Here is a 26969-nt window from a genome sequence, read left to right as displayed (position 1 = left end):
CCCTAGCCCATTGGAGCTTATATTAGGACAGGACACACATCTGACTTATCTCTGTCCCTGATGCCAGGCACAGGGCCTGGCTTCTAGTAGGTGGGTGGCAAATGCTGACTGAATGCACAAAATGATGCATACACATTGTGCACTTTCCAAGGGGGGAAATCCTAAACAGCCCCTGCAATGGCAGAAGCCAAGGGAACAGATGTGGACTCAGAACATCAAGATGCAGACTGGCCACAAACTTACTATGGGAGTGGGCAGAGCCCTTCACCCTCCTGTGCCTCAGTTTCCCCCTTTGCTAAAATGAGAGTAATAAAGCCCACTTAGGAGCCCTGGTGGCACAGTAGTTAAGTGCTCAACTGCTAACCAAAAGGTTGGTGGTTTGAACCCACCAGCTGCTCCATGGGAGAAGGTTGTGGCAGTCTTCTTCTGTAAAGATTTACAGCCTTGGAAATCCAATGAGGCAGTCCTACTTTGTCCTATATGGTCACTGTGAGTTGGAATAGACTCACTGGCAACAGGTTTTGGTTGTTTTTAAAGGCCATATCCTCCCTGCCTAATCAAGGGCAGTGGTGACAAGAGTGTGAGTGCCAAGCGCCGCACCCAGGTTGGGGATGGAGGGGTTGGGAAGGGAGTTATTCTGATTGACCTTACCATGGCCACACTCTGTCTCATAGAGCCCAGATGGGAGACACCCATTTGTTGAACACTGTCCCTTCCCAAGTTCTAGGCCGATGCTGATGTCTCGTGTGTCTATAACTTAGACCCCCTAGGTGTTCAGAGTGCCTGCCTCCCTTCCTCGGCATAGGGGTCCACCCAGGAGAGAAGTCCATTGGAAGCAAGGAGGGGAGACAGGTGGGAATTTCTTTCCCTGGGGTCCCCCAAGAAGACTCTTCTATGAGTTAATCCTGTAGAAGGGATCAAAGCTTTGAATTCTGACAACTGGGGTTCATGGCCCAGGTCACCACTCTCAAGCTCACCCACTTGAGCAAATTAGTTAGCCTTTATAAGCCTCAGTTTCTTCATCTGTAAAATGGGATTAATCAAGCCTTGCAGGTGACTGTGGGAGGTCAGTGCTGGAGCCAGGATTCACACTTGAGTTAGTTTCAAGTCTTTCCCTGGAGGACCTGTAAATAGAGACCCTCCTGGGATGAGAGGGTAGGCTTAGGGAGGTGGGAATGAGAGCCACTCACCATTGAGATAGAGGCTGTCCTTGTCCAGTGAGTAGGGGCCCAGCCGGGTGATGCCACCGGTCTGCCAGCTCAGCTCATGGAACACCTGCTTGGCATGCAGGCCTGGACCCCTGGGGTGCTGCCGGTAAGTGCAGAGGGCGTCCACTCCTGTCCAGGCACCATTTTTCTCAGACCTGGGGAGGAAGATGCTTCTGAGGGTACAAAGGAGAGGTTGGCTTTTGGGGGATGCTAGCCACCTGTGGCCACTGCACACCTCACACCCGAGTTCTAGCCTCATTGAAGCATTCACAGCATTTCTACCTGGCTATACTCTCTCACCTCAGGGCCTTTGCACATACAGTTACTACTGCCTGGAAGACTCCTTTTCCCTCCTTACCTGGGTAATTCCCCAGTCATTTTTCAGGTCTCAGCCTAGATGCCTCCTCCTCCAAGGACCCTCCCATTCTGGGTTAAGGACCTCCTCCAGGATCCCCAGCCCCCTGTGTTTCCCCATCACAGTACTGGTTGTTGTGCTGTCGTTAGTTGCCATCAAATTGGCTCTAACTTATGACGACCTTATGTACAACAGGAAGAAATGCTGCCCAGTTCTGTGCCATCTTCATGATCGTTTGTATGTTTGAGTCCATTGTTTCAGCTATTGTGTCAGTCCATCTCATTGAGGGTTTTCCTTGGCCGTCTACCAAACATGGTGTCCTTTTCTAGCTATTGATCGTTCTTGATGATGTGTTCAGAGTAAGCAACATGACTCTCAACATCCTTGCTCCTAAGGAACATTCCAGTTGTATTTCTTCTAACACCGATATGTTCGTTCTTCTTGCAGTCCATGGTACAGTCAATATTCTTCGCCAACACCACAATTAAAATGCATCAGTTCTTCTGGCTTCTTTTTTTCCTTGTCCAGTTTTTGCATACATATGAGTCACTTGAAAAGACCATGGCTTGGGTCACGTGCACCTTATTCATCAGTGACATTTTTGCTTTTTAGAACTTTAAAGAAGTCCTTTGGAGCAGATTCACCCAATACATCATTTGATTTCTTGACCGCAGCTTCCATGGGCATTGACTGATGACAGCCCCAGTTGCCCTCTATGTCTTCATATATTTTTTGCCCACATTCCCTCCAGACTGTGGGCTCCATGGGGCAGGGATTGGGCCAGCCTAATTCACTGTTATGCTGAACCTCAGCACCTAGCACAGTGCCTGCCTCATATTAAAATCAAAGTCCTCCAACTCCCTATGTGCTGTAGACCCTTCTATAGAACATTGACCTCTGCTCTGGCTTCACTGCTGTTCACCAAACATGCAGAGCTTGTTCTCACCCCAAGGCCTTTGCCCATACTGTTCCCTCTGACTGGAACAGTTTTCTTGCCATTCAGTACACAGCTCCGAAGTCAGCTCCACAAAGAGGTTGTCCCTGTGTCCTGGGGAAAGCTGCCCTCCCCATCACTCTCTATGTTTCGCATCACTTCACCCTGTTTGAAATCATCTTATGTAGATACCTATTTTCCTGTTAAGATCTGTTCTTTCTTCAGTAGATGAGGGCAGTAGGCAGTGTCTGTCTTGTTCCTGTGGTACCTGCCACCTGCTTCAGAGAAACTGCACCATAGGTGTTGAACGAAAATATGAATGGACACCAGTAACCCAGTTGATACAGAGTTGACTGCAACTCATGGCAGCCCCATGTATGTCAGAGTAGAACTGTGCCCCATAGGGTTTTCAATGGTTAAATGTCAGAAGTAGATTGCCAGACCTTTCTTCCCAGGCACCTCTGGGTGGGCTTGAACCTCTAACTTTTTGATTAGTAGTTGCGCGCTTAACTATTCCAGGGACTGAAAAAACAAACCCAACCCTTTGCGGTCAAGTCAGTTCTGACCCATGGCAACTTCTTGTGTGTCAGAGTAGAACCGCTCCATGGAGTTTTCTTGGCTGTAATCTTAATGGAAGTAGACCTCCAGGCCTTTCTTCTGCAGTACTACTGGGTAGGTTCAAACTGCCAACTTTTAGTTTAGTACTGGAGCGCAAACATTTGCACCACCTAGGGCCTGTGCTTAGTAAATGCCAGCAGCATGCAAGCTGACCCGGAGACCTGAGAGTAAAAATGGATGCAGAAGAGGACCCTCCACGGAGAGCCCATGACCAGCCTGGGTGGCCCCCATGGTCAGAGGTCAGAACCCCAAATTCCTCAGTGGTGGCAGAGAGGAGGGGACAGGCTGAAGGGAAAGAGGGTTCTCACCTTAGTGCAGTGAGCCTGCAGCCTGCATATCGGGCACCCAGGCTGCTCCTCTGGAACAATGGGCTGAGCTGGAAGGCAAAGAGGGAGCCAGTGTTGGTTAGATACAAGCAAGAGCTGGGCTGGGCACAAGGGGTTGGGCAGGGAAAGCAGGCCTCTCACCAGGTGCTGCATGAGGGTGTCCGTGATGTTGAACTTGAGGGAGTCGGGGCGGCCCATGTCCGCCGAATAGCGCAGGTTGTTGATGGTAAAGTTCAGGGTGAATGGCTCCTCACTGACCTCCCCGGCTGCATCAAGGAAGAGAGACAAGGCTCAGGGAGGGGTTTCGAGGGTCCTCATGTCCTCCTCCAGATCAGCCTGAAGGTCACTAGTTGATGGAGACAACTCCAGCAGGGGGTAAAAAACCAAACCTGCCTAGTGCAGTGGATCCTGTGTGTGTCAGAGTAGAAATGTGCACCATAGGGCTTTCAATGGCTAATTTTTTGGAAGCAGATTGCCAGGCCTTTCTTCCAAGGCACCTCTGGGTAGATTCAAACCCTCAACCTTGAGGTTAGCAGCTGAGTGCATTAACTATTTCCACCACCCAGGGACTCCAGCAGGAAACTGGGGTGGGGATGCTTAATGATTTGGGACCTCGAGATAGGCCCTTTTTACCCAGATGTAGGAAGGGAGAATGTGGTGAAAACAATAATTTTATTCTTTCCCAGAAGGAAAGGCTTAATTCTGACACACTGGTATGGAACCAAAGACCCCTGACATTTTCACTCAGGTTTTCTCTGCTCCCCATCTCTAGTTTTCTTTCTCTGTCAGTGCTTCTGTCTCTCTCTCTGCCTCTCTCTTTTTATTTCTGTCTCCCGTACACTTACAGTCAGATGTAACAACCTTCTATACGTTGGTTAATAATAACATTAATAACAAACAAACAGAAATGACACAGACAAAAAATAATCCTAACAGCCACACCAAATGGCACTTCCATTTACTCACCTGGTAAATGGGATAATAATGATTCTTACTTCAAAGGTTGTTATGAGGCTTAAACAGGTTAATCTTTATAAAATGTTTAGCACAGTGCCAGGCACAGAGTAAGCACTATGTGTCTATTATACAAAATAAATAAGTGAACACTTTGGGAATTCAGTTTTTACATGGATATATGTGAGCTGGGTACTAGAATTATCCACATCTAACAAAGGAGAAAACCCTGGTGCCATAGTGGTTAAGGACTATGGCTGCTAACCAAAGAGCTGGCAGTTCGAATCTGCCAGGTCTCCTTGGAAACTCTATGGGGCAGTTCTACTCTGTCCTACAGGGTTACTATGAGTCAGAATCGACTCGACGACAACGAGTTTGGCTTTTCTAAAGAGGGCCCCATAAATATAAAACCTTCAGGGCCTCTGTAACCTGGGTCTGTCCCTGGATGGGTGTGATAATCACTCCCATTTTAAGAGAAACCCTGGTGACATAGTGGTTAAGTGCTACGGCTGCTAACCAAAGGGTTGGCAGTTCGAATCTGCCAGGCACTCCTTGGAAACTCTATGGGGCAGTACTAATCTGTCCTATAGGGTTGCTATGAGTTAAAATCGACGGCACTGGGTTTGGTTTTTGGTTAACAAAGGAGGAAATCAAAGCCCAGAAAGGGTAGCCTGCCCAGGGTCACATGACTGGAGGGAGGGTGAGGCTGGGTTTTGACCCAGGTTCTCCAACCCCAGAGTCTATGCTCTTAACCTCCCTGCTATGCAAGTCCTCAGACCTGTGCAGCTGGGGCAGTGCACAATAGTGGGGCAACTGTGCAGAAACCCATGGGAAGGAGCATAAGTGGACTCATGGCACAGGTGAGACCAGAGTCCTGTGACTTGACTCTAGAATGGATAAGTGGTGCGGGGGCTAAACGTTTAAGACAAACCTGTGGAAGAAAAACTTACCCCCTTCTTGACTTCCCTCCCTCCCTCTTCTTCTTTTCACTGATCCCTCCTTCCATGCATCCTTTTGCCTGTCCTTCCTTCCCTCGTCCTATCTCTTCTTTCTTCTTTCCCTGCATCTTCCTTTTGTTCCATCCATAAGTCTTTCCTTCCTTCCATCTTTCCTTCCTTCTGTTTGTACCTCCTTCCATGCATACTGTCTGTCATGGATTGAATTGTGTCCCCCCAAAATATCTGTCAACTTGGCTAGGTCATGAATCCATTGTATGCTTGTGTGATCATCTGCCATTTTATCTTCTGATGTGATTTTCCTATGTGTCGTAAATCCTATCACTGTGGTGTAATAAGATGGATTAAAAAAAATAAGATGGATTAGCAGCAGTTATATTGATGAGGTCTACAAGATTAGGTAGTGTCTTAAGCCAATCTCTTTTGAGATATAAAAGAGAGGAGTGAGCAGAGAGACAGGGCGACCTCATACTACCAAGAAAGCAGTGCCAGGAGCACAGCGTATCCTTTGGACCTGACATTCCTGTGCTGAGATGCTCCCAGACCAAGGGAAGACTGATGCATCCTCCAGAGCCGACAGAGACAGAAAGCCTTCCGCTGGAGCCACTGCCCTGAATTCGGACTTGTAGCCTACTGGACTATGAGAGAATAAACTTCTCTTTGTTAAAACCCTTCACTTGTGGTATTTCTGGTACAGCAGCACTAGATGACTAAGACACTGTCCATGCACTTCCTTTCCTCCTTCCATTCCTTCCTTCCACCCAACTATTTTTCCTTCCTTCTTCCCATCTTTCTTTTTTTCCTTCCATTTATACTTCTTTCCATGCACCCTTCTGTCCATATTTCCACCCTTCCTTTTTACTTTCATTCTTGGTTCCAACTTCTCTTCCATCCATTCACCCATCTTATCCATCTATCCTTCCTTCCTCCATTCTTCTTTCTCCCTCTCTTCTGCCTTTCTTTCTCTATCCTTCATCTATCTTTCCCTCCTTCCTTCTTCCATCCAGCTTCTCATCCATCCATCCATCCATCGATCCATCCATCCATCCATCCATCCATCCATCCATCCATCCATCCATCCATCCACCCACCCACCCACCCACCCACCCACCCACCCACCCATCCATCCATCCATCCATCCATCCATCCATCCATCCATCCATCCATCCATCCATCCATCCATCCATCCATCCATCCATCCATCCATCCATCTTTTCTACCTTCCACACATATTGACTTTGCCTTGTAATGTTCCAGAAACTCTTGTGAGGGTTAGAGACTGACAAACAAAACACAGACCTTGTTCTCATAGAGATGATATTGACTTATTTTCCTCCTATCATTTGGAAAAAGATGGTTATTATTGCACCTCAGTGGCCCAGACTTCTGCTGTGATGAGAGAGAGAGATGGAGGATGAAATGTGAGAGACCGGTGATGGACCCGAGGAGGGTTTGACTGGGTTGAGAGAACATAGTCCTAATGCAAGGGCAATTAATTCTTGAAAACCAACAAGGTGCTCATCACAGGGTTTTCTGGGGATGCAAAAGGAGTTTGGCCCTTGAACTCGAACGTAAGAGATATACCCCAAAAATCAGCATGTCTTTTGTAATGAATAAACTAATAGACAGGTAGTGTGGAGAGTTAGACAATGAGTTGGAACTTGTGAAATCCTGGTTCTAGTATTCATTTGTTGTGTGACCTTGGCAGGAGACTCAGCCTCTTTGAGCCCGAGTCTCTTCATCTGTAAAATGGAGCTAGGTCACATGGTTGTGGTGAGGATTAAAGAAGATAGTGTATGTACCTTGCTTAGCACAGTGTCTGGAAGGTCATTGGTTTCAATAAATGTTAGTTGAAAACTCAATCACAGCAGGTGCAACAGTGATGTTAAGAAAGTCTCAGAATAACAGAGATATGAGATAAAGGATAAGAAGAACATCAGTGTTCATCGCAGCACTATTCACAATAGCCAAAAGGTGGAAACAACCTAAATGTCCATCAACAGATGAATGAACAAAATGTGGTATACACACACACTGAATATTACGTAGCCATAAAAAGAAATGAAGTTCTGTTGCATGCCACAACATGGATGAATCTTGAAAACATTATGCTAAGCAAAATAAGTTACAAAAGGGGTAAATATTATATAATCCCACTTATATGAAATAGGCAAATATATAGAAACCAAAGCTTATTAGTGGTTACTAGGAGTAGAAGGAAGGAAGAAGGGGGAGTCATTGCTTAAGGGGCACTGAATTTCTGTTAATGGTGGTGGCCTAATTTGGCAAAGAATAGTGGTGATGGTTGTCTAACATGATGAATGTAATTAATATCACAAAATTATACATGTAAAAATTGTTGAACTGACACGTTTTGTTATATAATTTTTTACCACACACATACACACACACAACTTAAAAAATGAAAGATTAAAAAAAAAAAAAAGGATAAGAAGAGAGAATACCAGGCAACTTTTTCACATTAAAATGAAAGCCACGTGAAGGCCACATCATATCTGTGTCTCTGCCCTCTTCACCCTAGGCTGGGACTCTCCATCAGGAGCCAGGGGAGAGAGGCGGTGTGAGTTAGGGGCAGTATATTTCCCTCACTGAGGGTAGGCAGTAAAGGAGAACCAGCTCTCCCACCAAAGTGGTGACAGGACCCAGGGAATCAGGGCCAGAAATACTCACTGGTGGTGGCTGAGGCTGAGGCTCCATATGTGTAACCTGCAAAGAGAAGGGAAGAAAAGCTGAAGAGGGTCAGGATGTATATGAAGCATAAGAACCTTCCCTGCCCCCCAAAAAGAAAAACCAAACCCACTGCTGTCAAGTTGATCCTGACTAATAGCGACCCTATAGGACAGAGTAGAACTGCCCCGTAGAGTTTCCAAGGAGCGCCTGGTGGATTTGAACTGCTGAACTTTTGGTTAGCGGCCATAGCTCTTAACCTCTACACCACCATCAATATTCATCATATTCATTGCTGCACTCTTCACAATAGCCAGAAGGTGGAAACAATCTAAATGTCCATCAACAGATGAATGGATAAAAAAAAATGTGATTGTACACACAGTGGAATATAACTCAGCCATACAGAGAAATGAAGTCCTCAGACATGTTACAACAAGGATGAACCTTGAAAACATTAAATAAAAGAGAGGATTAGGAATTTCTGCAGGAAAAAGCAGAGGGAAGAGGCTGTGGTGGGATGTTCAGGGAAGAGGCAACCAGTTTATGATGTTGAAGTGGCTGGACCCAGTCATTATCCACATTAGGGCTTTGATTCATCACAACAAAGACCAAACCCAACCAGGAGTGGGAAAGGATAAATTAATGTTCACTCTGGGGAGACCGAGGCTTTCCTCAGAGCTTTGGGAAAACACAAGACTCCAACTGGGAGACAGACCCTGGCTGCAGCACAGTGCCTTACCATTGACATAAAGACTGTCCCGGTCTAGGCTGTAGTAGTCCAGTCGGTTGACACCATGGGTCAACTGGCTCAGCTCCCAGTATAGCCGCTCTCTGTCCAACCTGGGGCCTTTGGGGTCTGAGTAGTAGGTGCAGACAGCGTCCACTCCGGTGGTTGCTCTGCCCTTCTCAGGCCTGCAGAAGGAAGGATATGGGGATGAGGAAACACTAAGAAGGAGCCCTGAGCATTCCAGGTGTGGAAGGGAAGAGAATTGAAGGGATGAGGCTGAGGGAGATGACGAAGGAGCTAACTCTGAGGTTGGAAGGGACTCTCCTGGTGTCTCTCATCTGAGATAACATGTTTACTACTGGGGACAGAAAACATTGTCCTTAGAATTTGCAGACAGGATGCAGTGGTTACTTCTAAGAGGAGAGCCCTCATTTATAACAAAATATCATCAGGAGCCTGTAAACTGTAAACATGGTTTCTTGTCTTTAAGCCTTGAGCATTCTGGGAATGAAGAGGGCATGAAGTGGTCAGGTGGAGCTGGAGGTCGTGGAAACTGAGCTCTGTGCACAAGGGTCCACTCAACTTGCTGAATTGCTTTACCCAGGTGTCTCACCTGAGCCAGGCCAGTCTGCAGCCAGAGTAGAGGGGACCAACACTGGTCTTATTGAGCAAAGGTCCAAGCTGGTGAGAAAAGAGAAGGAGGTGATCAGGAGGGTCCAAAGAGGCTGAGGAGCTGTGCAGGAAGGTATGAGGGGGGCTGGTGAATGGTCATCATGAGGCTCTCACCAGGCGTTGCAGGACTCTTTCAGTGAAATTGAACTTTCTGGAGCCTGGGTGTCCCATGTCATCTGTGTAGCGCAGGTTGGTGATGGTGAAGTTGAGAGTGAATGGAACCAGGGCTGCATTGGAGAGGAAGAGAAAGATGTCCATTTGGATCACAGTAACGGCCAAGGTTGCCTGGGACTCTGGCCAGAAGCACCAGCAGTGGACTAAGTACAGCCAGAGGCTGCTGAAGCTGAAGGAGGGAATATTCTGGAATTCACAAGATGTTGGGAACCTGGACTCACTCATTCAATGAGCATTTATTGAGCCCTAAGGGGTCTGGGTAAGGGGAGCCCTAGTAGTGCAATGGTTAAGAGTTTGGTTTCTAACCAAAAGGTCGGCAGTTTGAATCTACCAGCCACTCCTTGGAAACCCTGTGGGGCACTTCTATGCTGTCCTATAGGGTCGCTATGAGTCAGAATTGACTTAATAGTAAGGGGTTTTTTAATGGTGCAAATGTCTCTGCATGCTGCAAGTGGTTTACAATTGGTTGTTAACCTAAAATTTGGTGGTTTGAGCCCACCTTTGTGATCTGTTTCCATAAAGATTGCAGTCTTGTAAACCCTGTGGAGCAGTTCTACTCTATAACACTTGGGGTCACTATGAGTCAGAATTGACTTGATAGCAAGTGGTTTGATGTTTTGGTTTTAGAATGGGTGCTGAACTCTGTGCTGGGCTCTGTGGGTTAATAGATGAATAATGCATAATGATATGGATTGAAATGTGTCCCACCAAAATATGTGTTGGAATACTAATTTGTGTAACTGTGGATGTAATCCAGTTTGAGAAAAGGGTTTCTTTGTTATGTTATGTTTCTTTGTTATGTTATGTTATCAGTGTAGGGTGTGTCCTAAACCTGATCCCTTTTGAGTTTTTAAAAGAGCAGATTAGACACAGAAGCACAAGCACAAGCTGGAGAAGATAGATTCCTTGTGAAGATTTCCAAGGAACCAAGGAATGTTGGGCTACAGAAGCTGAAAGAGACAAGGATCTTCCCCCATAGCTGACAGAGAGGAAGCCTTCCCCTAAAACAGGTGCCGGTAGCCTCTGAAGGTCTGAGAAAGTAAATTTCTGTTCTTTAAAGCCAACCACTTTTGGTATTTCTCTTACAGCAGCACTAGATAATTAAGGTATGTAATCTCCCAGTGTTGTGGCCACAGGAGTGACCAGACCTTTACAATGCAGGGGGAACCTAGGAGGCATATGTGTCAAGGAAGTATACCCAACTCAACAAATCAGGAAAGCTTCATAAAGGAGACATGATTTCAGGTGTGACCAAAAGGATGAGTAAGAGTTAGGTAAATGGTAGCTGACAACTGGAAAAGAGTGCTCCAGGCAGAAGGAGCAGCCTGGGTAAAGGCCTGGTGGTAGGGCAGAGCAACTTCACACAAGGAACCTGAACTCCTTTCATTGTGGCTACAGGAAAGTTCAGATATGAATCTGGAGGGATCCTGTGGGCCCAAAAAGGGAGGTTGTGACTGTACAGAACAGAGTTTGGACATGACTTGAGGCCAGGTGGAGCCATTCAAAGATTGACAAGACAGGAATTACATGGACATACATAGGCCATAGTGGAGGCTACTAAAGCCATCCTAGTGAAAGACGCTGGTGGCCTGAAAATGAAGATCGAGGTGATGTAGATACAGAGAAAGGAAGGACTTGAGAGATATTCAGGAGGGAGAAGAGATGAGCTTTGGTGGTGGATGGATGTGGGAGGTAAGTAACAGGAAGGGCCAAGGTTGGCACATCAGCCTCTGTGTTTGGTGATGAGGGAAGGAGCAGGTCTGAGGGATGATGATGACTTCTGGGTGCACATGTTAAGACCAAGCAGCCTCAGTGATGTCCCAGGAGGTGGGTGGGCAAGGGATCCAGAGTGGGGTATGGATTTGGGCACTCACAGGTTAGGTGGTTTGTAGAATCCACATAAACGGATGAGCTCCCTCGGGTAGAGTGAGAACAATGAAGGAAGAAATAAGTTGATACAAATATGCTGGAGAAATGATTTTGTTATCAATAAGAGCCTGAGGCCTTTCCTACCTGTGGGCTTGGTGGTGAGGGCAGGTGCCAGAGAGGATGTTGGGAAGGATGTGGAGGTCACAGCTGCTGAGGAAGAAACACCAGGATTGAAATCTAAGATAAAATATCTCTAAGGATATGGCAGTGGGTGGTTGGGATGGGGTACTAAGTAAGGAAATATACAGTTCTCTCAGCCTGGGAATAGAGCATCATCTTCAAAAGGATGGGCAAGGGGAAGACTGTCGTTATCCCCAACTCAATCCACGTTCTATGCATGTCCTCTGGACCTTTTTACTTCCTGATGGTAGCTAGTGGCAGGGGAGGAGTTGGCAGGTCCAGCAGCTCCTATTGTTCAGGGGATGTCGAGTGGTCCCAAGCACACAGAGATATTAGGGTCTGTCATACTCACTGTTGGAGGTGGTGGCTAAGGCCCAGCGAGTATAACCTGCAGATGGGATGATGAGGAAGGGGGAGGGAGAGACATTCAATGAGGAGGCCACTTGGTCACAGTAGAGATGATGGCTGGACCATCATAGCTGTGATTCCCTTCAAGAAGACAGCGCCCCTGCCTGACAGTGGTCAAAGGCCATACACCTGCCTCCAGCCCAGGAGACAGAGGCCTTGCTCAAAGCCCTCTAAAATGAGAGGCCCAGATGGGAGCCTGAAGTTGGGGTAGATATCTGCCCTAGCAGGACCCACCCAACCAGGAGGAGGAGACCCCTTACCCCAGCAGGGCCTCTCACCATTGACATAGAGACTGTCCCTGTCTAGGGTGTAGGGGCCCAGCTGGGTGACCCCATGGGTCAGCTGGCTCAGCTCCCAGTAAAGCCGCTCTCTGTTCAGCCTGCAGCCCTCAGGGTCAGGGCGGAGGGTGCAGATGGTGTCCACTCTGGTGGCTTCCCCATCCTTCTTGGGCCTGGGGAGGGAGGATGTAAGGGATGACAACAAATGGTGCCCCCAGAGAGGGGTCCTGAGATTCTTTAGGGCTAGGGCAGGAAGGGGCAAGAGGAAATGAGAGGTAAAGAACTAGATTCAGGATTAAAGCAAGTGCACAAGGCATCTTTGTCTGGAAGGAATCCCTGAGGAAAGAATTTAACACCCAAAGGAAATGCCCTAATTTGTCACAGGAAGGGGAGAAGGGGATTTGGGGTGGGTGTATTAGGGAGGGACCAGTCCTGCTGATGGGCTCTGCAGAGCCTGGGGGTGGGAGTGGGGATAGGAAATGCCTTGGTCCTGGAACAAAAGCCTCCTGAGTTCCACCTCTACTGAGGAGGCTTTATCTGGCAAGGTAGGAAGGAAACAGACCAAATGCCTTGAGCCTGGGATCACTTGCAGGGTTCCCACCAGTTGTCTTTTTAAGGTATCTCACCTGAGTGAGGTTAGTCTGCAGCCAGAGTAGAGGGGGCCAACGTTGGTTTTATTGAGCAAGGGCCCAAGCTGGTAAGAAAAGAGAAAGAGGTGAGCAGGAGAGTCCAAAGGGCTGAGGGAAAGTGTGGGCATGTACAAGATGGGGCTGCCAAGTAGTCATCGTGGTGCTCTTACCAGGCGCTGCAGGATCTTTTCAGTCAAGTTGAACTTGGTGGAGCCCAGGAGTCCCATGTCATCTGTGTAGCGCAGGTTGGTGATGGTGAAGTTGAGGGTGAACAAAACCGGGGCAGGTTCAGGAGCTGCATGGGGAGGAAGAGCAAGTTGTCTCTTTGGACCATAGTAATAGCCAAAGTTGCCTGGGACCCTGGTCAAAAGCAACAGCAGTTAACTAAGTATAGCCATCGGCCCCAGGAGCAGAAGGAGGGAACAAAGATTTTGGGAACCCAAACTTACTCATTCAATGAGCATTAATTGAGCACATATGGGTGCAAAGCTCTGTGGAATCATAGGTGAATAAGGCATAGTGTTTTGGATTGAATTGTGTCAACACAAAATTTGTGTTGGAACCCTAACCCTTATACCTGTGGACCACAGGCATTCAGTATGACAGAGCAGAACTGCCCCCATAGGGCTTTTTTTAGGCTGTGATTTTTTAATTTGTATATTATTTTGCTGAAAATAATTTTAGAAGGTTGCAGCAGAACAGCAATAGGGAATGGCCAGGAATTCAAGCCTGATTCAAATAAAGGAGGTGGAACAAGGGATACTATTGCTGGTGACAGATGAATCTTGGCCGAAGGCAGAGTATACCAGAAAGATGATTAAACCAAAAAACCAAACCCACTGCCGTCGAGTTGATTCTGACTTATAGTGACTCTATAGGACAGAGCAGAACTGCCCCGTAGAGTTTCCAAGGAGCGCCTGGCAGATTTGAACTGCCGACCTCTTGGTTAACAGCTGTAGCACTTAACCATCATGCCGCCAGCGTTTCCAGAAAGATGATTACCTGTGTCTTATTGACTATGCAAAGGCATTTGGCTGTGTGGATCATAACAAATTATGGATAACATTGCAAAGAATGGGAATTTCAGAACACTTCATTCTGCTCATGAGGAACCTGTGCATAGACCAAGAGGCAATCATTCAAACAGAACAAGGGGATATCGCATAGGTTAAAATAAGGAAAGATGTGTGTCAGAGTTGTATCCTTTCACCACCCGTATTTAATCTGTATGTTGAGCAAATATTCTGAGAATATGAACTATATGAAGAACTAAGCATCAGGATTGGAGGAAGGCTCATTAACAACTTGCGATATGTAAACGATACAACCTTGCTTGCTGAAGGCAAAGAGGACTTGAAAGCACTTACTGATGAAGATCAAAGGCTACAGCCTTCAGTACAGATTACACCTCAATATAAAGAAAACAAAAATCCTCAGCTGGACCAATAAGCAAGATCATGATAATTGGAGAAAATACTGAAGTTGTCAAAGATTTCATTCTACTTGGATCCACAGTCAACATCCATGAAGGCAGCAGTAAAGAAGTCAAAATACATATTGCACTGGGCAAATCTGATGCAGAAGATCTCTTTAAGTCTTAAAAAGCGAAGATGTCACTCTGATGACTAAGATGTGCCTATCCCAAACCACGGTGTTTTCAGCTGGCTTATTTGCATGGGAACGCTGGACGATGAAAAAGAAAAACTGATGAAGAATTAATGCCTTTGAATTATGGTATTGGTGAAGAATACTGAACATTCCATGGGCTGCCAGAAGAATGAACAAATGTGTCTTGGATAAAGTACAGCCAGAATGCTTCTTAGAAGTGAGGATGTTGAGATTTCATCTCACGTACTTTGATCATGTCATCAGGAGGGACTGGTCCCTGGTAAAGGACATCATGCTTGGTAAAAGAGGGTCAGTGAAAAAGAGGAAGACCCTCAATGAGATGGATTGACTCAGGGGCTCAAACATGGCAGCAATTGTGAGGATGGTGCAGGACCAGGCAGTATTTCGTTCTGTTGTACATAGGGTTGTTATGAGTCAGACCTGATTTGACAGAACCTAACAAACAACGATAACAACAATCTTTATGAGAGCAGATCACCAGGTCTTTTCTCCTGAGAAGCCACTAAGTGGGTTGGAACTGGCAACCTTTCATTACCAGCAGAGTGCTTGACCATTGTACGACCAGGGCCTTTGGGTTGTTATGAGCTGAAAATTGACTCCAAGGTACCTAACGACAACATACCTGTGGATGTAATCTTATTTGGGAATAGGCTTTTCTTTGTTACACTAGTGAGGTCATGTCAGTGTAGGGTGTGTCCCAGATCTAATATAATGACTGCTGAGTTATAAAAAGAAGAGATTAGATGCAGAAACAAAGCACAAACTGGGGAAGCTAGATGCCATGTGCAGATCACCAAGGAAGCGATGAATGCTGGCGCTACAGAAGCCGACAGTGACAAGGATTTTCCCTGGAGCTGACAGAGAGACAGCCTTTCCCTAGAGCCAGTGCCCTGAATCCGGACTTCTAGCCTCCTGAGAAAATAAATTTCTGTTCTTTAATCCATGCACTTATAATATTTCTGGTACAGCAGCATTAGGAAACTAAGACATGTCTTAGTCTCTGGTATTGCCACCAGGGCAATGATCATACCATTAAGCTACAGGGTGAGCTGGGGGCATATGAGTCCAGGAAGGCACCAACCCAATGACTTAAAAAGGTTCACAAAGGAAGCACCATTTCAGGTGTGATTATAAGAAGGGGTAAGAGTTTGGTAAATGGCAGTCAACAACTGGAGAGTACTCCACACAGGAGGAACAGCCTGGGCAAAGGCCTGGTGGTAGGGCAGAGCAGCTGCACACAAGAAACCTCAAGTCCTTTCATTGTGGCCACAGGCAGTAAGACATGGGACTGGAAGGATCCTCTGAGCCCAGAAAAGGGGATCCGTGACTATCCAGGACAGAGGTTGGACATGACTTGGGGTCAGACAGAGCAATCCAAACGTTGTCAACAAGACAGGAAGTAGGTAGACATATGTAGGCCAGAATTGTGGCTACTGCAGCCCTCCTAGTGGAAGATGCTGGATGTCCAAGGAAAGTTTTAGGTGAGGCAGATGAGAGAAAGGAAAACCTTGAGTGATGGATGGATGTGGGAGGTGAGGACACTCTTGCCTCAGTATTTGGTGATGAGGGAAAGAGCAGGTTTGAGGGATGATGGTGACTTCAGGATAGACATGTTGAGACCAAGCAGCCTGAGTGATGTCCTAGGAGGTAAATGGACTAAGTGCCAGGAGCCGGTGTGGGGTGTGACTTTGTATATGCAGAGACCAGATGCTCTGTAGATCCACATAAATGGATGAGCTCCCTTGGAGAGAGTCAGTGAGCGATGAAGGAAGAATTGATTTTGTACAATAATTCTGCAGAAATGATTTCCTTATCAGTAAGAGCCTGAGGACTTTCCTACCTGTGGGCTTAGTGGAAAGAGCAGGTGCCAGAGAGGTTGTTGGGAAGGATGAGGAGGTCATAGCTGCTAGGGAAGAAACACCAGGGTTGAAATCCAAGGTGAGCTATCTCCAAGAAAATTGCAGTGGGTGGTGGGGGTGGTATACTAGGTAAGGAGAAGTACTGTTCTCTTATGCCTCTCTCAGCCAAGGGAGAGGGCATCATCCTCAAGAGGGTGGGCAAGGGGGTGACCCCTGTCATCCCCAACTCCGTCTACATTCCATGGATATCTTCTGAACCCTTTTGCCTTCTTGATGGTATGTAGTGGTGGGGGAGAGTGGTTAGCAGGTCCAGCAACTCTTATTGTTCAGGAGATGTAGGGTGATCCCAGGCACACATGGATATTGGAGTCTGTAATACTCACTGGTGGAGGTGGACCATAGCAATGGCCAAGGTGGACTCTGACTAGAAGCACCAGCAGTGAACTAAGTACAGCCATTGGCAGCAGGAGCTGAAGGTGGGAAGAAAGATTTTGGCAAACCAGGCTTGCTCATTCAATCAGCATTAATTGAGCATATATGGGTGCAAAGCTCTGGCAATCACAGATGAATAAGGCATAGTGTTATGGACTGAATTGACTCAACACAAAATATGTGTTGGAACCCTAACCCTTATACCTGTGGATCACAGGTATCTAATATGACAGAGTAGAACTGCCCACATAGGGTTTTCTAGGCTGTAATCTTTAATTTTTAAACTACTTTGCTGAAAATAATTTTAAAAGGTTGCGGTAGGACATCAATAGGGAGCAACAAGAAATTCAACCCTGATTCAGAATAGGATATTGAACGAGGAATGTCATTGCTGAAGTCAGAAGGGTCTTGGCTGAAAGCAGAGAATACCAGAAAGATGTTTACTTGTGTTTTATTGACTATGCAAAGGCATTTGACTGGATAGATCATAATTTGTGGATAACAATGGGAAGAACGGAAATTCCAGAACACTTCATTGGGCTCATAAGGAACCTGTGCGTAGACCATGGCGCATTCATTTGAACAGAACAAGGAAATACTGTCTGGCTTAAAATCAGGAAAGGTGTGTTCAGAGGTGTAGCCTTTCACCAAAGTTATTCAGTCTGTATGCTGAGCAAATAATCCAAGAAACTGGGCTATGTGAAGAACATAGCATCAGGATTGGAGGAAGACTTGTTAACAATTTGCGACATGCAGATGATACAACCTTGCTTGCTGCAAGTGGAGAGGACTTGAAGCACGTACTGATGAAGATAAAGATCACAGCCTCCAGTATGGATTACATCTCAACATAAAGAAAACAAAAATCCTCGGATTTGGACCAATAAGCAACTTCACGCTAATTGGAGAAAAGATCGAATTTGTCAGGATTTCATTTTACTTACATCCACAGTCAACACCCATGGAGGCAGCAGTCAAGAAATTAAATTACATATTGTATTGGGCAAATTTCATGCAGAAGACCTCTTTAAATCTTAAAATTCAAAGATGTGGCTCTGATGACTAAGCTGTGCCTATCCCAAGCCATGGTATTTTAGTTGCCTCATATGGGTGTGGAAGCTGGACAATGAGAAAGACTGAAGAAGAGTTGACATCTTTGAATTATGGTGTTGGTGAAGAATATTGTATATTCCATGGACTGCCAGAAGAATGACCAAGCTGTCTTGGAAGAAGTACAGACAGAATGCTCCTTAGAGGTGAGGATGGTGATACTTCATCTTAAATACTTTAACAGGTCATCAGGAGAGGTCAGTCGCTGGAGAAGATTATCATTCTTGATAAAGTATAGTGTCACTGAAAAATGGGAGGACCCTCAACAAGATGGATTGACACAGATGCTGCAAATATGGGCTCAAACATTGCAAGAATTGTGAGGATGGTGCAGGACCTGGCAGTGTTTCATTCCATTCTGCATAAAGCTGATATGAATAGGAACCAACTCAACAGCACCTAACAACAACAACAATCTTTATGGGAAGATATCACCAGGTCTTTTCTCCAAAGGAGCTGCTAAGTGGGTTGGAGCTGGCAACTTTTGGTTAGCAGCCAAGTGCATAACCATTGTGCTACCAGGGCCCCTTTGGGTTGCTATGAGTCAAAAATTGACTCCAAGACACCTAACAACAACAAACCTGTGGATGTAATCTTATTTGAGAATAGGTTTTTCTTTGTTACATTAGTGAGGTTATACCAGGGTAAGGTGGGTCCTAAACCTAATAACTTCTGAGTTTTAAAAAGAACAGATTAGATGCCAAAGCACAAGCACAAATTGGGCAAGTTTGGTGATGATAGAAGGAGCAAGTTGAGGGATGTGATGTCTTCAGGGTGGAGATGTTGAGGCCAAGCAGTCTGAATGATAGGAGGTGGAGGGACTAAGGGTCCAGAGATGGTGTGTGCTGTGCTGTGGATTTGGGCACCTAGAGACTAGATGCTTGGTGGAATCCACATAAATCAATGAGCCTCCCTCAGGGAGAGTGAGTGAGCAATGAAGGAAGAATTGATTTGGTACAAATGATGCTGGAGAAATGATTTTGGTATCAGGAAGGCCTGAGACCTTTCCTACCTGTGGGCTTGGTGGTAAGTGGAGGTGCCAGAGTGGATGCTGGGAAGGATGAGGAGGTCACAGCTGCTGAGGAAGAAACAGTGGGGTTGAAATTCATTGTGAGCTATCTCAAAGAAAATTGCAGTGGGTCGAGGGGGAGGGGTATGAGATAACGAAATGTACAGTTCTCTTATGCCCCTCATAGGCCAGGAAGAGGGCATCATCCCCAAGAGGATGGGCATAGGGATGACCTCTGTCATTCCTAACTCAGTTCACATTCTATGCATGTCTTTTGGACCTTTTTCCTTCCTGATAGTAAGTGGTGGTAGGGAGAAGGGCTTGCAGGTCCAGGAGCTCCTATAGTTTAGGAGATGTGGGGTGGTACCAGGCACAGAGGGATACTGGTATGTGTAATACTCACTAATGTTGATGATAGATGAGGCCCAGTGGGTATAACCTGCAGATGGGATGGTGAGGAAAGAGGAGGGAGAGACATTCAATGAGGAGGCCACTAGGTCGCAGTAGGGGTGGTGGCTGGACCATCACAGCTGTGATTCCTTACAAGGAAGACAGAGGCCCCACCTGGCAGTGATCAAAGGCCACATATCCCTCTCCTGCCCAGGAGAGATAGAGACCTTGCTCAAATCCCACTAAAATGAGGGGCCCAGATGGAAGCCTGAATTTGGGGCACATACCTGCTCTAGCAGGACCCACCCAGCAAGGGGGAGGGGACCCCCACCATAGCATGGCCTCTCACCGTTGATATAGAGACTGTCCCTGTCCAGGGTGTAGGGGCCTAGCTGGGTAACTTCATGGGTCAGCTGGTTCAGCTCCCAGTAAAGCCGCTCTCTGTCCAGCCTGTGGCCCTTAGGGTCAGGGCGGAGGGTGCAGATGGTGTCTACTCTGGTGGCTTCCCTGTCCTTCTTAGGCCTAGAGATGGAATTTGTGAGAGATGTTAATAAATGGTGCCCCTAGAGAGGGGTCCTGAGATTCTTTAGGGGTAGGGTAGGAAGGGGCCAGAGGAAATGAGACAGGCAAAGAGCTGGATTTGGGATTAAAGCAAGCGCACAAGGCATTTTTGTCTGGAGAGAATCCCTGGGGACAGAATTTAACGCCTGAAGGAAATGCCCTCCTTGGTCACAAGAAGGGAGAGTTCAGGAGCTGAATAGGAAGGGGCTAGTCCTGCTGATGGGCTCTGTAGAGCCTGAGGGTAGAAGTGGGGACCAGGGGATGCCTTGGTCCTGGAGCAAGTGCCTCCTGCAATCCATCTCTGCTGAGGACACTGTATCTGGCAGAGCAGGAAGGAAACCAGCCAAATGCATTGGGCCTGGGAGCACTAGTGGCAGCCCCACCATTTGTCTTTTCAAGGTGTCTCACCTGAGCGAGGTCAGTCTGCAGCCAGAGTAGAGGGTGCCCACACTGGTCTTATTGAGCAAGTGCCCAAGCTGGTGAGAAAACAGAAGGAGGTAAGCAGGAGGGCCCAAGGAGCTGAGCAGCTGTGTGGGCAGGGATGAGGTGAGGATGTCAGTTGGTCATCAGGGGGCTCTCTTACCAAGTGCTGTAAGATCGTTTCAGTGACGTTGAACTTGGTGGAGCCTGGGCGTCCCATGTCATCTGTGTAGCGCAGGTTGGTGATGGTGAAGTTGAGGGTGAACAGAACCAGGGCAGGTTCAGGAGCTGCATTGGGGAAGAAAGAGCAAATTGTCCCTTTGGGCTATAGGAATGGCCAAATTTCATGGAAACTTGGCTAAAAGCACCAGCAGTGGACTAAATACAACCATCGGCTATAGGAGTTGAAAGAAGGAACATTCTGGAGTTCACAAGACGTTCAGAACCTTGACTTACTCATTTAATGACGATTAACTGAGCACTCCCCCACGTGTCTGTCAGTTTGTCGTATTGTGGGGGCTTGTGTATTGCTGTGATGCTGGAAGCTGTGCCACTGGTATTCAGATACCAGCAGGGTCACCCATGGAGGACAGGTTTCAGCTGAGCTTCCACACTAAGGCAGACTAGGAAGAAGGACCTGGCAGTCTACTTCTGAAAAGCATTAGCCAGTGAAAACCTTAGGAATAGCAGCAGAACATTGTCTGGTATAGTGCTGGAAGATGAGCCCCCCAGGTTGGAAGGCATTCAAAAGATGACTGGGGAAGAGCTGCCTCCTCAAAGTAGAGTCGACCCTAATGACGTGGGTGGAGTAAAGCTTTCGGGACCTTCATTTACTGATGTGGCATGACTCAAAATGAGAAGAAACAGGTGCAAACATCCATTAATAATTGGAACCTGGTATGTACGAAGTATGAATCTAGGAAAATCGGAACTCATCAAAAATGAAATGGAACGCATAAACATCAATATCCTAGGCATTAGTGAGCTGAAATGGACTGGTGTTGGCCATTTTGAATCAGACAATCAGATAATCTACTATGCTGGGAATGACAGCTCAAAGAGGAATGGTGTTGTATTCATCGTCAAAAAGAACGTTTCAAGATCTATCCTGAAGTACAATGCTGTCAGTGATAGGAAAATATCCATACGCCTACAAGGAAGACCAGTTAATATGACTATTATTCAAATTTACGCGCCAACCACTAGAAATAGAAGATTTTTATCAGCTGCTACAGTCTGAAATTGATTGAAAATGCAATCAAAATGCATTGATAATTACTGGTGATTGGAATCCGAAAGTTGGAAACAAAGAAGAAGGACCAGTAGTTGGAAAATTTGGCCTTGGTGATAGAAACAATGCTGGAGATTGAATGATAGAATTTTGCAAGAACAATGACTTCTTTATTGCAAATACCTTCTTTCACCAACATAAGCGGTGACTGTACACATGGACCTCCCCAGATGGAACACACAGAAATCAAATTGATTATATCTATGGAGACGACAGAAAAGCTCAATACCATCAGTCAGAACAAGGCCAGGGGCCGACTGTGGAACAGATCATCAATTGCTTATATGCAAGTTGAAGCTGAAACTGAAGAAAATCAGAGCAAGTCCATGAGAGCCAAAATATGACCTTGAGTATATCCCACCTGAATTTAGAGACCATCTGAAGAATAGATTTGATGCATTGAACACTAGTGACCGAAGACCAGAAGAGTTGTGGAATGACATCAAGGATATCATCCATGAAGAAAGCAAGAGGTCAATGAAAAGACAGGAAAGAAAGAAAAGACCAAGATGAATGTCAGAGGAGACTCTGAAACTTGCTCTTGAGCGTCGAGCAGCTAAAGCAAAAGGAAGAATTGATGAAGTAAAAGAACTGAACAGAAGATTTCAAAGGGCCTCTCAAGAAGACAAAGTAAAGAATGACACGTGCAAAGAGCTGGAGATGGAAAACCAAAAGGGAAGAACACGCTCAGCGTTTCTCAAGCTGAAAGAACTGAAGAAAAAATTCAAGCCTTGAGTTGCCATAGTGAAGGATTCCACGGGGAAAATATTAAACGACACAGGAAGCAGCGAAAGAAGATGGAGGAATACACAGAGTCATTATACCAAAAAGAATTAGTCGATATTCAACCATTTCAAGAGGTGGCATATGATCCGGAACTGAGGGTACTGAGGGAAGAAGTCCAAGCTGCTCTGAAGGCAATGGTGAAAAACAAGGCTCCAGGAATTGATGGAATATCAATTGAGATGTTTCAACAAACAGATGCAGCGCTGGAGGTGGTCACTCGTCTATGCCAAGAAATATGGAAGACAGCTTCCTGGCCAACTGACTGGAAGAGATCCATATTTATGTCTATTCCCAAGAAAGGTGATCCAACTGAATGTGGAAATTATAGAACAATATCATTAATATCGCACGCAAGCAAAATTTTGCTGAAGATCATTCAAAAACGGCTGCGGCAGTATATCAACAGGGAACTGCCAGAAATTCAGGCCGGTTTCAGAAGAGGACATGGAACCAGGGATATCATTGCTGATGTCAGATGGATCCTGGCTGAAAGCAGAGAATACCAGAAGGATGTCTACCTGTGTTTTATTGACTATGCAAAGACATTCGACTGTGTGGATCATAACAAACTATGGATAACACTGCGAAGAATGGGAATTCCAGAACACTTAATTGTGCTCATCAGGAACCTTTACATAGATCAAGAGGCAGTTGTTGGGACAGAACAAAGGGATACCGATTGGTATAAAGTCAGGAAAGGTGTGCGTCAGGGTTGTATTCTTTCATCATACCTATTTAATCTGTATGTTGAACAAATAATCCAAGAAGCTGGAGTATATGAAGAAGAATGGGGCATCAGGATTGGAGGAAGACTCATTAACAACTTGCATTATGCAGATGACACAACCTTGCTTGCTGAAAGTGAAGAGGACTTGAAGCACTTACTGATGAAGATCAAAGACCACAGCCTTCAGTATGGATTGCACTTCAACATAAAGAAAACAAAAATCCTCACAACTGGACCAATGAGCAACATCATGATAAATGGAGAAAAGATTGAAGTCGCCAAGGACTTCATTTTACTTGGATCAACAATCAACAGCCATGGAAGCAGCAGTCAAGAAATCAAAAGACTCATTGCATTGGGTAAATCTGCTGCAAAGGACCTCTTCAAAGTGTTGAAGAGCAAAGACGTCACCCTGAAGACCAATGTGCACCTGACCACAGCCATGGTATTTTCAATTGCATCAAATGCATGTGAAAGCTGGACAATGAATAAGGAAGACCGAAGAAGAGTTGATGCCTTTGAATTGTGGTGTTGGCGGAGAATATTGAATATACCATGGACTGCCAAAAGAATGAACAAACCTGTCCTGGAAGAAGTACGGCCAGAATGCCCCCCAGAGGCAAGGATGGTGAGACTGCATCTTACATACTTTGGATATGTTGTCAGGAGGGATCAGCCCCTGGAGAAGGACATCATGCTTGGTAGAGTACAGGGTCAGCGGAAAAGAGGAAGACCCTCAATAAGGTGGATTGACACAGTGGCTGCAACAGTGAGCTCAAGCATAACAATAATTGTAAGGATGGCTCAGAACTGGGCAGTGTTTCATTCTGTTGTGCACAGGGTCACCATGAGTCAGAACTGACTCGGTGGCACCTAACAACAACAACTACAACAATTGAGCACTAATGGATGCAAAGCTCTGTACTGGGTTCTGTGGGTTCATAGACAAGGCATAGTGTTATGGATTGAATTCCACACCCCCCCGCCAAAATATGTGTTGGAACCATAACCCCTATACCTGTGTTTCATAGGCATCCAATATGACAGAGTAGAACTGCCCACATAGAATTTTTTAGGCTGTAATCTTTAATTTTTAGATTATTTTGCTGAAAGTAATTCAAAAACAGCTGCAGCAGTATATCAACATGGAAGTGCCAGAAATTCAAGACAGATTTAGAAGAGGACATTGAATGAGTTATATCATTGCTGATATCAGATGGATCTTGGCTGAAAGCAGAAAATACCAGAAAGATGTTTACTTGTGTTTCATTGACTATGAAAAGGCATTTGACTGTGTGGGTCATAACAAATCATGGATAACATTTCAAAGAATGGGAATTCCAGAACACTTCATTGTATTCATGAGGAGCCTGTCCATAGGCTAAGAGGTAGTCATTCGAACAGAACAAGGGTATGCTGTGTGGTTTAAAATCAGGAAAGGTATGTGTCAAGGTTGTATCCTTTCACCATATTTGTTCAGTCTTTATGCTGAGCAAATAATCTGAGAAGCTGGACTATATGAAGAAGAACAGGGCATCAGAATTAGAGGAAGACTCATTAACTACCTGCAATTAACAGATGACACAACCTTGCTTGCTGAAAGTGAAAAGTACTTGAAGCATTTACTGATGGTCAAAGACTACAGCCTTCATTATGGATTACATCTCAACATAAAAAAGCCAAAATCCTCACAACTGGACCAGTAATCAACATAATGATAAATGAAGAAAATTTTGAAGTTGTCAAGGATTTTACTTTACTTGGGTGCACAATCAATGCCTATGGAAGCAGTGAGCAAGAAATCAAATGACACATTGTATCAGCAAATCTGCTGCAAAAGACCTCTTTAAAGTGTTAAAATAGCAAAGATGTCACTTTAAGGACTAAAATGTGCCTGAAAAAGACACGCAGTTTTCAATCGCCTCATATGCATGCCAAAAATGTACAATAAATAAGGAAGATGGAAGAAGAATTAATGTCTTTGAATTATAGCACTGGCAAAGAATATTGAATATACCATAGACTGCCTGATGAAGGAACAAAGTTGTCTTGGAAAAAGTACAGCCAGAATGTTCCTTAGAAGCAAGGAAGGCGAGATTTCATCTTATATACTTTGGACATGTTATCAGGAGGGAGCAGTTCCTGGAGAAAGACGTCATGCATGGTAAACAGTCAGCAAAAAGAGGATGACCCTCAAAGAGATGGATTGACACAGTGGCTGCAACAATGGGCTTAAGCATAACGACTGTGAGGATTGTTCAGAACAGGCATCTTTTCGTTTTGTTGTACTTAGAGTCGACGTGCTTCTGAACTGACTTGATGGCACCTAATAACAACATCAGTGTTGGGCGTGTCCTAAACGTAATGACTTCTTATTTATAAAAAGAACAGATTAGATGCAGAAGCAAAGCATGAACTGTGGAAGTTAGATGCCATGTGCAGATCTCCAAGGAAGTGAGGAATGCTGGAGCTACAGAAGCTGAAAGTGACAAGGATTTTCCCTAGTGCTGACAGAGTCTTACCCTAGAGCTGGTTCCCTGAATCTAGACTGCTAGCCTCCTTTCTGTGAGAAAATAAGTTTCTGTCCTTTAAATCCACCCACTTGAAATAATTCTGTTACAGTCGCATTAGGAAACTAAGACGTGCCTTAGTTTGTGGTATTGTGGCCAGGTCAGTGATCAGACCATTAAGCTGTAGGGTGAGCTGAGAGGCATATGAGTCCAGGAGGGGCACGAACCCAATGACTCAGAGAAGTTCACAAGGGAAGCACTATTTCAGGTGTGATTATAAGAAGCCATAGCATTTTGGTACATGGCAGCCAAAAATTGGAAAGAGCACTCCAAACAGGAAGAACACACAGGACAGTGGCCTGGTGGTAGGGCACAGCGGCTGCACACAAGAAACCTCAAGTCTTTTCCTTGTGGCCATAGGGAGTAAGACATAGGACTGGAAGGATCCTCTGAGCCCAGAAAGGAGAATCTGTGACTATCCAGAACAGAGGCTGGACCCGACTTGAGGTCAGGTGGAGCAATCCAAAGATTGTCCACAAGACAGGAAGTAGGTAGATATATGTAGGCCAGAATGGTGGCTATTGCAGCCATCCTAGTGGAAGATGCTGGTTGCCCGAGAAAAGTTCTAGATGATATAGATGCAGAAAAAGGACAGTCTTGAGAGATGGATGGATGTGGGTGGTGAAGGACAGGGAGGGCCAAGGTTGGCACTCCTGTCTCTGCATTTAGTGATGAGGGAAGGAGCAGGTTTGAGTAATGATGATGATTTCAGGGTTAACATGTTGAGACGAAGCAGCCTGAATGATGTCTTAGAAGGTAAATGGACTAAGGGTCTGGAGCTAGTGTGAGGTGTGGATTTGGGCACCCCGGGACTAGATGCTTGGTAGAACCCACATAAATGGATGAGCTCCCTTGGAGACAGTGAGTGAGCAATGAAGGATGAATTGATTTGATACAATAATGCAGGAGAAATGATTTCTTTATCAGTAAGAGCCTGAGACCTTTCCTACCTGTGGGCTTGGTGGTGAGGGCAGGTTCCAGAGAGGTTGCTGGGAAGGATGAGGAGGTCACAACTGCTGGGGAAGAAACACTGGGGTTGTAATTCATTGTGAGTTATCTCTAAGGAAATTGCAGTGGGTCGGCGGGGAGGGGTACGAGGTAAGGAAATGTACAGTTCTCTTATGCTTCTCTCAGCCGAGGGAGAGGGCATCATCCTCAAGAGGGTGGGCATAGGGGTGACTCATCCCCAACTCAGTCTGCATTCTA

General features: G+C 45.7%; 1 protein-coding gene across 1 annotated transcript in view; it reads right to left on the bottom strand.

Moving 5' to 3' along the window:
- MUC16 (mucin 16, cell surface associated) overlaps nucleotides 1-26969 on the bottom strand; it is an 81625-nt gene that overhangs the window by 20532 nt on the left and 34124 nt on the right. The window contains exons 27-41 of the mRNA XM_064279869.1: nucleotides 20553-20677; nucleotides 20378-20445; nucleotides 19758-19930; nucleotides 19386-19457; nucleotides 13150-13349; nucleotides 12977-13044; nucleotides 12351-12523; nucleotides 12017-12052; nucleotides 9556-9734; nucleotides 9383-9450; nucleotides 8782-8954; nucleotides 8043-8078; nucleotides 3583-3707; nucleotides 3424-3491; nucleotides 1191-1363 (exon numbers count right to left, since the gene is read on the bottom strand). Of these exons, the coding sequence (XP_064135939.1) occupies nucleotides 1191-1363; nucleotides 3424-3491; nucleotides 3583-3707; nucleotides 8043-8078; nucleotides 8782-8954; nucleotides 9383-9450; nucleotides 9556-9734; nucleotides 12017-12052; nucleotides 12351-12523; nucleotides 12977-13044; nucleotides 13150-13349; nucleotides 19386-19457; nucleotides 19758-19930; nucleotides 20378-20445; nucleotides 20553-20677 (1737 nt within the window). The remainder of the gene's footprint in view (nucleotides 1-1190; nucleotides 1364-3423; nucleotides 3492-3582; nucleotides 3708-8042; nucleotides 8079-8781; nucleotides 8955-9382; nucleotides 9451-9555; nucleotides 9735-12016; nucleotides 12053-12350; nucleotides 12524-12976; nucleotides 13045-13149; nucleotides 13350-19385; nucleotides 19458-19757; nucleotides 19931-20377; nucleotides 20446-20552; nucleotides 20678-26969) is intronic.

Source organism: Loxodonta africana, chromosome 3 (genome assembly GCF_030014295.1).
Source record: "Loxodonta africana isolate mLoxAfr1 chromosome 3, mLoxAfr1.hap2, whole genome shotgun sequence".
NCBI lineage: Eukaryota > Metazoa > Chordata > Mammalia > Proboscidea > Elephantidae > Loxodonta > Loxodonta africana.
Note: the sequence above shows the minus strand (reverse complement) of the source record. Positions and strands in the feature narration are given on the sequence as shown.